Consider the following 13,273-nt stretch of genomic DNA (forward strand, 5'->3'; position numbering starts at 1 on the left):
TATTTTATGAAATATTGATCACTGAAATCGTTTATAATTCATACAAATTTTGAAGCTACGTAGTTTTCAGCGTTTACTCGACTATTTTTATACGCATTTTGGAACTAAAGGGTGCCCCACATCAAATTGCACCACGGAAGAAATGCTCTAAAAAATTACCCATTGGGTATTTTTTCTTAAAAATTTGAGTAGAAGTAGTTTAGAGTGTATTGTTTACACTCACATTTTTATCGCGGTCAATTTTTCGAAAATTGGAAAAAAGGGCGTCACCCGAAAAGCAACGCCACGAATTTATTTTGCGCAAGCACCTGGAAAATCCTCAACTCTCTCATCATGAATGATGAGACTTACATCAAGGCGGACTTCCGGCAGCTTCAGGGGCTACTGTACTTCACCGCCCAGCACAAATTTGATGTTCCGGAGGAAGTAAGGATGCTGAAACTTTCATATTTTACCAATAAATACATGATTTGGCCAAGAAATACATCATGTGACAAACGGAGTGCGCCGTTCGTGATTACCGGGACTGTGAACGGGCAGATCTACCTCAAAGAGTGTCTATAAAAGCATCTGCTTCCTCTGTCGAAGCAACACGATGGCCCTACGATCTTCTGGCCGGGTCTATCTTCGTGCCAATATTCAAAGGATGTATTGGAGTGTTACGAAGCCAACGGAGTCACTTTCGTACCCAAGGACATGAACACCTCCAAGGCACTGGAACTAAGGCCCTAGACCTATTATGAAGCAGGCACTACGGAAGCATCCCAAGGAGGTCAAGTCTGTGGAAGACATGAAGAAAAAGTGTATTTTCGTACAGATGAAGGCTATGTTGTACAAAACTTTTTGAGTGGAGTTAAGCGTAAGGTGCGAGCATACGGTGATGGCATTGAAGTTGAATGAAACAAATATGCCAAAAGCTTACTAATGAGTTATATTTAGTTGTCTGAAAGTTTGAAAAGAATCGGTCAATTAGATAATTTTGAACAGCGTTTCTTGCGTGGTGCAATTTGATGTGGGACACCCTTTAACGCAATTTTCTTTACGCGAATTTCGAAATTTACGTAGTTTTAATGCGGTTTTTGGTTTACGCTGAACGCATCCTTCCCGCTAAAAATGACTTCAGTGTACACGGATATAGGTCGTGTACTTATAAACAGTGGCGACCTTAGCTGTTCAACCGTCGTAAAATACACATCTAAAGAACTCTCAAGTAACAATTTGGGTTTTATTACACTTTTATGATGGCATTTAAGACCAAAATTGGTCATGAAAACCGCCATAAGAGTACAATAAAACTTTCATTGTTGCTTGGGCTGTAAGCAACACTAAATACATAAACGAAGCATTCATATTCATTATTCAATATTTAAATAACGACGATATACAAGCAAATTCGTTTATTAGTTCCACATAAAATGAGGGACTTTGCATTCGCTTCTTGAGGAACACATCCTGTACTGCAATCACCATCAAACCGTTTCCATTTCTGCTCAATGAACCCATGGAACCAAATTCAAGAATCACAACCTTACTGCGATGCACGCACACGATGACAAACAGACCCATTACTTTGCAGAACACCACTAGCAATATGTGGCAGTAAGTTGTTCAATGGTATCGCTGAACCAGTACCTAAATGAGAAAATTTTGATGACGATGATGCATGCGTGCATGCATGGCAACCGCACTCTATTTTCATATTGAGTAGAAGTTGTTTCACATTCTCTTTTTTCCTCATTGATACTGAATTAGCACTAGGAGAATTGTGTTGGTATACTTGTTCAATGAGATCGCTGAACCAACGCACTATGGACAAAAACGAGCAAAAAACAGACGCAATTAAGATACGGCCTGCGGGCTGATAAAATATAGGCGATCTAAGGTAAAAATTTTCCTGTTTCTCATTGGGTCACGCCTCATTTAACTCATTCTCCCCTATTTTTAACATTTTTTTACACTTATTGAGTTATATCAAGCAAGACTTTGAGAAAACAAAACTTAAAAACCTAAAGATTTTGTATTGAATGTACGCTTATCGACTGTGGAACTACATTTTTCGGGATGGGTTTTCGGCTTTGCAGTCGTTTGATAGCAGCTAAAACAACGTTTTGCTTCTAATAATCCAATCACCGAAACGTTCGATGATTAGAAGCAAAACGTTGTTTTAGCTGCTATCAAACGACTGCAAAACCGAAAACCCATCCCTAATAATTTTGTGTAAAGAAGTCCACACAATCGAATTGGGTTAATCCTATTTAGTTTACAGCACGTTAATTTTATAGATTGAGTTCCCATTACCAAACCGACGATACCAAACTAAAATTAATGTGCTCTAAGTTAAATGCGTTAAGCCCAATTCGATTCTGTGGACTTCTTTACACAAAATTATTAGGTTTTTAAGTTTTATTTTCCCAAAGCCTTGCTAGGTATAGTCCAAAAAGTGCAAAAAAAAAAAAAATGTTAAAAATAGGGAAAAATGTTAAAAATAGAGAAAAATGAGCGAAATGGAGCACTTTCCGATGACAAACAGAAAATAAGGGGTTGGCACCACGCGATTCTTACATCAGATCATCTATATTTTATCTGCCTGCAGGACGTATCTTAATTGTGTCTGTTTTTTCTCGTTTTTACCCAAAGTGTTACGTTCTGGTCGTGTTGAACGTTTTACTCATCAGCATGTAGCACAGCGGTTCCCAACCTTTTTTCGATTCGCGTACCCCCTGACGGATTTCCCTATACTATTCTGCAGCGAACTAAAGTTTTGGCGAACCCCCATTTGGGAACCGCTGATGTAGCAGCAATTTGTTCAGTGAAATCCCTGAACCAGCTAATAAGAAATTCCATACCATATTTGCAACAATAAAATAACGAACCTCTTAATAGGGAAGTATACTGTCTAAATAAAATTCATAATGCGTATGCGTTGGTTGTTTTACCTGTCCTATGTAACATACGGACGAGTCGCCATTGCTTATGAACAAAAAAATTTAAAAAAAATTAAAACAACTAAGGCAAACTTTTCGATTCTGTCATACATTGCTTATTCAAAAAAAAAAATCGCCAAACTTTTCATCGTGGTGAAAAATTCAAAAGAAAAGTCAAGAAATTCCTATGTTTTTCTAAGTTCTCAGATTTTTCAAACAGATATTAGGTACGTTGCATGATTCGATCCTACCGCTGTCACCAAACGCAAGGCATGCTGCAGTCTTTTTGGAACGAAATTATTTAAAAGTGATGCTGTTTTTTGGAAGATTTGTATCTGATAACCAACGTTACAAACGGTATTTTTGAAAAATCTCCTGCTTAACCATTTCTGAGCGGAATTTTAAAGATAGCTGCATTAACCCATTGCAGTGGGAGCATTGACTGATTAGAAAATGAACACGTGCTTGGCGTAGGACTACGCTGGGCTAATTGTCTGTATATAAAGGTCGGATTTTTAATACCAAACAGTTTAAAAACAATTGCAATTGTTTCGCAATAATTTTTTACAAGGCAACCAACATTTTCGTCAGTTTCTCTCGATTCAAATTCAAGGAATCTATTTTTAGTACCACCCGTATCACCCGAATCAATCCGGTTACAGCCTCTTCAAACTAAGATTTGACATATTTTTATTACGCTAAGCTGTGGATCCTCCGCCGACGACGATGAAAATGATAACGAGCTTCGGTTACTGCATTGTTACTGATATGTTGTTAGATATTCATCAGAAAATCCAACCCAATCCTATCGTAACCGGTTCTTCGCACCGTCCGTCGGCCACCATCGAGAATGATCGCGGAAGTTGGACATTCTATTACTAAACATAGCAGCCGCCGTCGCCCGCTGTTTCTTTTCCACGCTCGAAATAGCAAGTTTTCGTGCAAATTCCTTATTTTTTTGTTTTGTTTGAGCAATGTTATCTTCGCATCTGCGACGTTCTGTGTTTTATTTTTTTTGTATGCGGATATAAGTATGTTGTTTCATTGGTCGGTCCTCATTCTATGCTGCGCGAATAATTCGAACCACGGCGGCGGCGGTGGAGGAGCAGCTAAACAATGCCACACTCAATATGGAGTTCCTTTTTCGCAATTCGCAAACAAAACATTCGAACCGACGAACAATGCGCGTTGCTGAAAGAGAAGAGGCACAAAAAAAGCACAACAGCCATGACATAGACTGATTGAGTTTTGCGATGAAGCTGATGCTGACTGATGAACGCGCGGATCGCGGCCCGCACACACACGCGGTTCACCCGTCGCGCAACAAACGATCTGAAGTGGAATCGAAAGAGATGAAGGTCATTTGGATACATCAACCCGGCGGCGGCCCCGATGGGTGGATGGATGGATGGATGGCGCAGAGGAGCGAGCAGCAACCCCTTCGCGTGATCAACAAACAACAGGATCTTGGCGAGTGGCATATACGGTAAAGGGTCTCAAGCGAAGGTCCCACGGAGCAATGGCGTGCAATTCCGTGTGAAGGGGTGTTGCGAAAAATTTTGCCTAGTACAAACGGAACTTGCCATTCTTGCTGCTGCGGTATGTGTACAAACTGTTTTATATAAAGACACTATTCAACTATGGCGGGGGTGGTATTTAGGCAAACTTCCTCATCTCCGCATGCTAACCGAGAACTCGAACGAATGTAAGTACACTAGAAAAGTGTTAAACATTGAGATGTAATAGAATGAGCTGACGAAGACTGTCATACACCCGGTCGCAGCTCGTAATAAAAACTATTCCTATAAAGTGAGAATCACAGCATGTCTGTCTGCTTGCAACTGTGTTGCAGTCCGACCACTTGCGCCGTTCCTTTCGAGCAGGAACACTCGCTTTCGCTTGCCGTCGAGTAGAGCAGGATTGCCAACAGCAGCAGCTAAACCGGAGTACCGTCCGTCGTCCGTGCTAGTGCTAGCGATTCCAGCTTAGTGGCGTCGGCGGCAGCAGTAACCTCATACCGACTCCATTGCAACATTCGTACGCCCCGTAGCCAACGTGCTGACAGACCAGAGCCGCCGCAGCCGAAAGTGGCACAGAAAAGGGCAAAAATGAAACTCTATTTTTATAAATAAGGTGAAGGTTATAAAGTTTAAGATAAATGCCGTATCGCGTACAGCAGCCGACTCTTAGTGTGCTGGCTGGCTGGCTGGCTGGGCTGCCAGCGGCAAACAATGCTCTCTGTCTCTGCCTCGAACTTTAGATCAACTGGAACACGAAAAGCGAAAACCTTGCACTTTCTTGATGCTGACTGGCTGGTTAGCTGGTCTCGAAACGTGGTAGACAACGTGGTCAGGTCGAGAGTGGCACAGAAATAGGGAAAACACCACTGAGAGGAGAAAAAAAAACTGAATCGATTGTTTTTCCTTCACCTTCACTTTCCCGCTAACCTATCTAGCTTTGAACTGGAGCCGATCCATCGATTCTTCGATGAATAATCTGACCGAAGGTTGAATTTTTTCTTCCTCTAATGCAGTCTGTAAACTCACGAAGGTCATCATAGCCGACGGGACGGGACGGAGAATGCTCCATGACGTACCCATCCGCTGGCTGGCTGGCTGGCTGATGGCATCACACTCTCGATTCAGTGTTGAATATTTAATTTTTGCGCGCAAAATATAAATGAGTAAATGAGAGGAAAAAATGTAAATTAAAGGACGCCCCTCGCCGGTACTCCCCACATTCCCGCCCCCCGCCAGACACTATTATCTAAACGTTTAGGGGTTGGCTGATTCGGAAATGTGTTTGATTAGTCATCATTTATATACATGAGATTGCCCAATGCGGCTAATGTTGTGTAGAAAAATTTATTGCGATGGTCTGTTATTTCGCTATTTTGGGACTCCGTGCCCCGACCCGACGGAGGAGCCATCCGGACCTCCGTTACTATTTGTTGCCATGCTGCGGTGGCGGTGGCGGCGGCGGCGGCGGCTGCGACGACGACGACGGCGACTGCCGCCGCGATGGTGTTTTTATTTTTTGCTGTTTTCTGTTGCTACTGCCTCGCTTCTCGAAAGGTGCGTTATAACGAAAATGTCAATGGCCTAAATGAAGGCAAGCCGGTTCAGTTGTGCTCAACCGTCGTTGTTGTTTTTGTTGTTATTATTTGTTGTGCAGCATTCTGGATCGGATACTCTTAAGCTCAGTAGGACGAGCCTGCCTGCCTGCCTGGCTGTGTACTACAATGTTTGCAAGTCGTTGAACTTGCTTGCTGCGGTCGGTCGAAGTGCAGGAAACGAACTGATGGCCTCCTCATCCATGTGTGCCGCTCGTTGAGCACACATTTCGCTCCGCTGGAAATTGCAACAATTGAAGCCGAGGCCGGAGAGGTCCGTGACGTCGGGCTGTCACACTGGAAGAATTTCTACGTCGAGTTATTATTCAGAGCTGAAAAGACATAATGGACTGTACTTGGTATTATACTCAGTTTTTGGAATACTTTCAGCTTACTTATCAGTTGGATTTCCAGCATGCTCGATAACCTGTAAAAAATTCTTGGGCATACTCGCTACTCAGTTCTTTCAAATTTTCATTTTAAAATCCTCCCACACTTTTGAAATTACAACTTACCACCACTGCTAAATTGCTTCTTGTTGGCATAGATCCTTTACACATCCCCATGATCCCCACTATGCTTTCCCCCGGACTGGGAGCTAGTATTCAGAACTAGCCATCACTATAGGTCAACTTCCGAATGTCGAACAAACGTTTTGTGGCCGAATTGAAGTAGATATTAGCGTTGTGTCTCGTTGGAACACGAATTTAAATCGTTGCGGTTTCGCTGTGGACGATACCACGCAGGTGTTCAGCCCTTCGATAAAGTTAAACGTGTTACTTTTAAAGCTTTTATCGAAATTCGATGCGCATGTTATCTTAAATTTGATATTTGCTCTAACTGAAAAAAGGTTGCCAATTAAGATGTAACGAAACGAAAACACCGTCAACGAAAAACCGGTGTATTAGCAGTAGTTTCTATAAACAATCGTTTGGTGTACCAATGGACTCGCCCTAGTCTTCTGTCGTCGTGAATCTACATTCAAATTGAAAAAGCAGCGTAGGTCTAAGTCCAAAACAATTTTTTACGGGTTCAGCTTGAAAATTATTCGCTTTTTCAAAGGATTTTGAGTTACAACTTAGCAAATTCTCACATAAGAAGAGTCTTGTACGAGAATTCATCAGAAGATTCGTACAGATTACCTTTCTTATGAAATTGGGGAATCATTTCTACTGAAAAATATGAATTTTCGGGATATTAAAATCGAGAATTTTAGTGCATGAGTGATGCAGCGTAGTCTCATAATCGGATCTAAGCGTTAAAGACCTCCTTATACATGGCATTGATTGATTGATTCAAGAATTTCACTGTTTAACTAGTAAAGTTCGACTCCCTCAGACTAGTTAAGGGCGACTTACGTCGGATCTGCGTTGCCTTGATTAAAAGGTTAAGGCGTTTAGGAGCTTTCGGAGCAAAATTGAATTTGTCTTCGGTACAGTGTACAGTACTTAAAAATGCTGCTTTTGGTAACGGTGCCTGACCGAAACATCTTAACAAGCTAGACTATTTTTTGTTGTCTTACGTAAAATTTATACGGATAAATCAGCAACAAGTAACGCCTTAGGGGACAACAGTTCCCGGATCATGAATGGGTTACGAACCGAAAAGTTCGAAAAAGTGGTGCAAAACTGGGCCCTTCAAAAAGTCACTTTTTTCGGTTCAAACACAACTTTTATACACTTTTTGTGATTTTGATTCTGTGCTTCATTTTGAATCAGGTCCTATCGGATAAGTTCCTTGGGTGAAGAGGCTGTAGTGGCAAACTAGAAAAATTACTAGTCGAAACGGTCCGACGTGCGTCAGCTTTGGCTACGTTCTTTGTTATTAAAATTGAATAATTGCTAGAAGATGCAAATTAGTTTCCAACAAAAGCAGCAGAACCTTGAATGTTGGTTTTGTGCTGTTGGTGGTTCGTACGGTTCGGGTTGTTGATCGAGGAACGGGTCCTCAACCAAACCAGAATCAGACCCCCTATTTTGTTAATCCGCAGGTGCAAGCAAGCTATCTAGCTAGCTAGGCCTGGGATCGCATGCATCGGTACAAGATGTGAACATCTAAAAACCACCCCGGAGCAAATTTTACGCACCCGTAGGGATTTTGGGCAATTTGCATTCGACTGTAAGTAGCAGCACTGCACTGCACTGCACTGCCACTGTGGTGGTGGTTCATTGCGAAATGTCACGAGCAGAGCACGCACTTTGGCCTCAACTCGGCAGGGTGGCCGCCAGGGCAGGGGGGTAGGTCCTCCTGTTCAAACGCGTGCATTCATATTTGAGTGTGCTGCCAGGAGATTCAGCCAATGCACATTCATCGTTTCTTCCGTTTTGACAACACGGTTCAGAACGTACGTAAATAACTTTTCCTAACGCCCGTTGTCCAACTGGTCCCAGATGTACATTCGTAGGTCGGCCGTCCTCCTAGTGGTCGTCAGCGAAGCGAAAATCTAATTCTACGAGTAATATGTGAAAATGTGCACCTTCTTGCTTCTCCGAAATCATGCTGAACCACCCCCGCCCCTAGGAAAAAGCGCGTAAGCGAGAAGGAGGTGGCATTGCATTTGATAGCCAGTGCTTTCTCCCAAACCAATCGTTCCGCGTGGCTTGTATGTGTCCCTGTCGGTGAGCTGTATGTGTGCTGCTTTCGCAGCTGCTGCTGCCGTTGTTTTGCAAGTTTTAGATTATAATTTTCCCTTTCTCTAGGCCATTGGAAATTTATGGTCGCTTGTGCACTTTAGACGGCCAGAGAGCTGCTGCACCCGGACGCTCTTGCGATCGTTCCTTACAGCCGGTGTGTCGATGGTGCTTTCGTTCCGAAACTCCGGAGGTAAATAAATTATTTATTAAACACGTTCCATGTCTGTCTACCACTAAGAGGCGCGCATGTACGACAGCAGAGATGGGAGTACTTGTTCGTAGGCTCAGGTCTGCCTAGGCTCGGACCGTTGAGGCTGTGGTGATTATACTGGAAAAACAGGATAGACATTTTATCTCACTGTTCCGCCTAGTTTCTCCGATAGTCACCACCAAAACTGGGAGCCTCAAAGCAACCGGAATTCGGGATCCAACGGTGAATTCCTACACGCAGCGGCAATCAGGCTCTCACGCATGTACCCATATATCTCCGCTGATGCCGGACGACGTGATACTGCATCTTGCCTTGGCAGTAGTGCCATAGGATGCAGGCCTCCATAGTGCGGCAGGATACGACGCGACGGCACAACAGCAGCAGCATGGAGCACGAAGTGGCCTGTGCATACAAAGCAACCCGGAATGAGTTATGGTGCACTGACGAGGAAAATGATAAAATTTATTGTGCACACTACACACTCTCCTGCTCCGTCGTCGTGATGGGTCCACACAACGACGATACGAAGTCCCGCAAAAACGGCGGGGAAGGCAGGTACGGCAGGCCTCATAGGATCGGACCTTGTACAATAGTGTTCTAGAAAGCATGCGTGTGTGATGCACACGCAAATATGTGCACAGGTATGTGCACACACAGGAAGAAGATAAACATTTGTGCCAGGATGGCAAATAGTGGTCGGTGTGTTCGCCGGCGCAACGGCAACGACGAAGGCTCGTCAAAGACGAGCAGGGATACGCGGGAAGGAAAAGGGGCGGCTTATTTATGCTGGCTTTGTAGACAAAGACCACTATCAGCAATTGTTCTTCTGCTAGCCGGGAGCTGACCAACAACCGTGGATGGGGGGAAGGGCTTGGTTTCGAAAACGCGGGTTCGTGTGCTGGGTAATGTTTTTGAAGTTTAATGCTGGAAGATTCATATCAATCGTTTGTTCTATTCACAAGGAGCGGAATTTTAATTTGCATCTTAGATTATGGAAATATCGAAGTTATCTTTCCCCTTTTGATGGACGGAGAAAGATAAGCTATTTGTTGTGATCAACATAAAAACAAGATTTTTTATTGCCTATTTATCACGGCCCTGAACGCCTCTCGTCATTTGCATACGATACCATAGAGCACCTGTGCGCGATGAATCTTTCTCATTTAGTATGCTTAGGTGTTGCTCCTTTCTAAAGTTAATGGTGCAGATTCTATTGCACTTAAGTGCAACATTTTGTTATGCTTTGATACAATATGGTGCATTATTAGGAAGGTATTATAAACTTTCCAGCCATAAATTGATGCTTGAGTTAATTTGACTCAAATTCTTGTTGATTTTTGAGTACCTTTTAAACTTACGAGAAATTATAAGCGAGAAGCATTGTCTTTCTTGCGCGTTTTTGAGGTATCTTGTGATTTTTATTCAATACGCGGCGTAATGGCGGCACGGTGTAATGTCACATATCACGAGCATACCAAGGTGTATGTACTTCGTTTCTTCAGTGTTAATGGTGAGTTCCAACCTCATTGCTTCCAATTTAAAAAGCCCAAATACCTCTGCTTCTGCGGTTGATTTCACGGTTGCTCTTCGTATTGCACCATCCAAGCTAAAGTTAAAGTTGTACTCCCGGAATATATCCAGTGACTGACGCAGGGTAACCATCTGATCAGTCGTGGAGCGACCCTCAACCTGAAAATGATCCGGTGATTCGCTTTATATGTTTACGTCCAGTTGATCCCTGCTTTCAAAAGTTCAGCCGAGATACCGTCCTTTCCATCTAATTGTTTTTTAACCTTCTCTTGTGTTGGTGGTTCCACATCCTGACCATCGCTTATGGTTCTTATTCTGCATCTCGGGGTACCACAGTTCTAGCTTTCCCATACCAAAGCAAAGCCCAGGTGCTACATTCCGTTATCGAAACTTGACCTTCTGTTTTATACGACAGACTTCGTAGCCGGTTGTTAGAGTGCAGGACAATTGCAGGGCCAGTTGTTACGATCCTATTGACTCTAATAGCCTCTCCCAGTCGAGATTCGAACATACGACGACTGGCTTATTAGGCCAGCGTCATACCTTGAAGCCAACTGGGATGCCCAAGCTTCCCCATATCAGTGAATCCAAATCTACGGATTCATCTGTATATGCAGATTTCCATAAACTTTATGGATATCGTTGTAATTTTATTCAGTTACAAAAATATCGAGTACGCTAAACGCTATGAATAATATTTCTGAAAGCATAATGTTATTCTTTAAGAACCAAACCAACTTTAAAGTTCTTCCAAGAGAAAGAAATGAACGGAACAGTCAGGGTTTGCTCCAATAGTGCACTAAAAAGGGATAAATTAGGTTACTGCTGCCATATGCTGTCAATACGAACATGAAGTTGCACTGTGATGGGAACTAGAACTCCTCAGCCTTATAAGCGTTGATGGCGTGTTATTTTTACCTTTCAGATTTTCGCTCTCTGACCGTATAAATATATTCACATTATTATTAATAATGATATCTCCTTCCCAAGCAACAATGTGAGTTTTATTGTATGCTTATGGTGGTCTTCAAGACCAATTTTGGTCATTAGCATTAGAAGCGTTGATGGCGTGTTATTTTTAGCTTTCAGATTTTCGCTCTCTGACTGTAATATATTCACATTATTAATAATAATGATATCTCCTTCCCAAGCAACAATGTGAGTTTTATTGTATGCTTATGGTGGTCTTCAAGACCAATTTTGGTCTTAAATGCCATCATAAGAGTGTAGTAAACCCCAAATTGTTACTTGGGTTGGTTGAGTACGGCAAAAGGCGAAATATTTTCGTTTTTAATTCTTCATACATTTTGACAATTTTGACAATGCTACGATAACGTTTACTACTGTCAGGCGAATAAGTTTGTACTTTATGACCCTGTAGCTGAAATATTTGTCCTATTTTCATTAATTAGCTTTACTTTTTTATGCGGTAATTAAAGCTGTTGAGCCTTCAGAAAAAAAACAACAAAAAGCGATGAAAAAAAGACGTCGGCCGGACGACAAAAATGCGTCGGAAATTACATGAAAATACGATGGAAAAATGATGGTAAGATGCCAAAACAGCGACAGGCAAAACAAAAAACACGACAAAAAACGACGGAAAGACGTTTAAAACGTGTCAAAAAGGTGTCAAGCATGCAAAACAAGACGACGAATATACGACAGAAAAACAGTGACGAAAAGGCAATGTCTTGATAACAAACAGAATGTCGAAAAGAGATGATAAAAATACGGTAAAAAAGGAAGAATTGACGACAAAAAGACGACGAAAAGAGGTCCAACTAATAACAAAGATAATTATAAAAATTGCAAAATGGCACCGAAAAAGCGACAAAGTTTTAAAGACCAGTCATGAAATGACGAAAATACAATGACAAAGTGGCAAAAAGCATGAAAAGACGACAAGAGTACGACATACCCAAGTAACGATTTGGGTTTTATTACACTCTTATGAGAGTATTTAAGACCAAAATTGGTCCTGAAGACCACCATAAGAGTACAATAAAACTCACATTGTTGCTTGGGTTGAGATGGCAAAAATACGATGAATACGAGAAAAAGACAACAAAGAGATGTCAAAGTGAAAAGGTGCCTAAAAGACAACAATAATATGACGAAAGGACAACTATAATATGATAAAAAGACGACGAAAGAACAACCAAACAACGGCAAATAGACGATAAAAAACAACGAAGTGGCGCCCGGGAGACGGCGAAAAGAGACGACGGAAATATGATAAAAAAGTAATGACAAGTAGGCTAAAAAACAATGGAAAAAGGCGATAAGAAGTCGCGTAGGCGCCAAAGAAGCGACAAAACGACGAAAGATGCCAAAAATACATTACAAAACGGCAAAAAGACGGCACCATCAAGAGCAACCGAAAATGCCACAAAAGACGATAAAAAATGACAAGAAGACGATGTAAAGAAGTCAAAGAGCCAAATATTAAAAAGAACAAAAAACAACTAACAGATGTTGAAACAATAACAAAAAGACGACAAGAATACGACAGAAAAAGGCAACGGAGTAGACGTAATAAAAAATACGAAAAATTAAAGACAAAAGATGCAAAAACCAAACGACGGAAAATGAAAAATGAAAGACGGCAAAACAAAGATTCGACCGCTGAATGTTTAAACGAAGCTTCCGCTCAGTGCGAGCCTTCGCCGCGTTCGACAACCTGGTCAGATTCGGTCCTCGAAAAGACCGTAGACATCGATGTCATCCGAAAAGTGTCGGCCGTCAATCAGGACATGATCGAACTGGGAGATTTGGATGCCTCCGGTAGGGTTTCCGAATGTTCAGACGTGGAAAATAGGAGCTCCAGATGGCTTTTCCTCTTACATTGGCAAAGTTTAAGAGC

At 42.1% G+C, this 13,273-nt stretch overlaps 1 protein-coding gene across 1 annotated transcript in view; it reads left to right on the forward strand.

Annotated features, from left to right (window-relative positions):
* The first annotated feature begins 12,998 nt into the window (after positions 1-12,998).
* Positions 12,999-13,273, forward strand: part of LOC128736530 (methylcytosine dioxygenase TET) — an 80,247-nt gene continuing 79,972 nt past the window's right edge. The window contains exon 1 of the mRNA XM_053831014.1: positions 12,999-13,194. Coding sequence (XP_053686989.1) covers positions 12,999-13,194 — 196 coding nt within the window. The remainder of the gene's footprint in view (positions 13,195-13,273) is intronic.

Source organism: Sabethes cyaneus, chromosome 2 (assembly GCF_943734655.1).
Source record: "Sabethes cyaneus chromosome 2, idSabCyanKW18_F2, whole genome shotgun sequence".
NCBI classification, from domain to species: Eukaryota; Metazoa; Arthropoda; class Insecta; order Diptera; family Culicidae; genus Sabethes; species Sabethes cyaneus.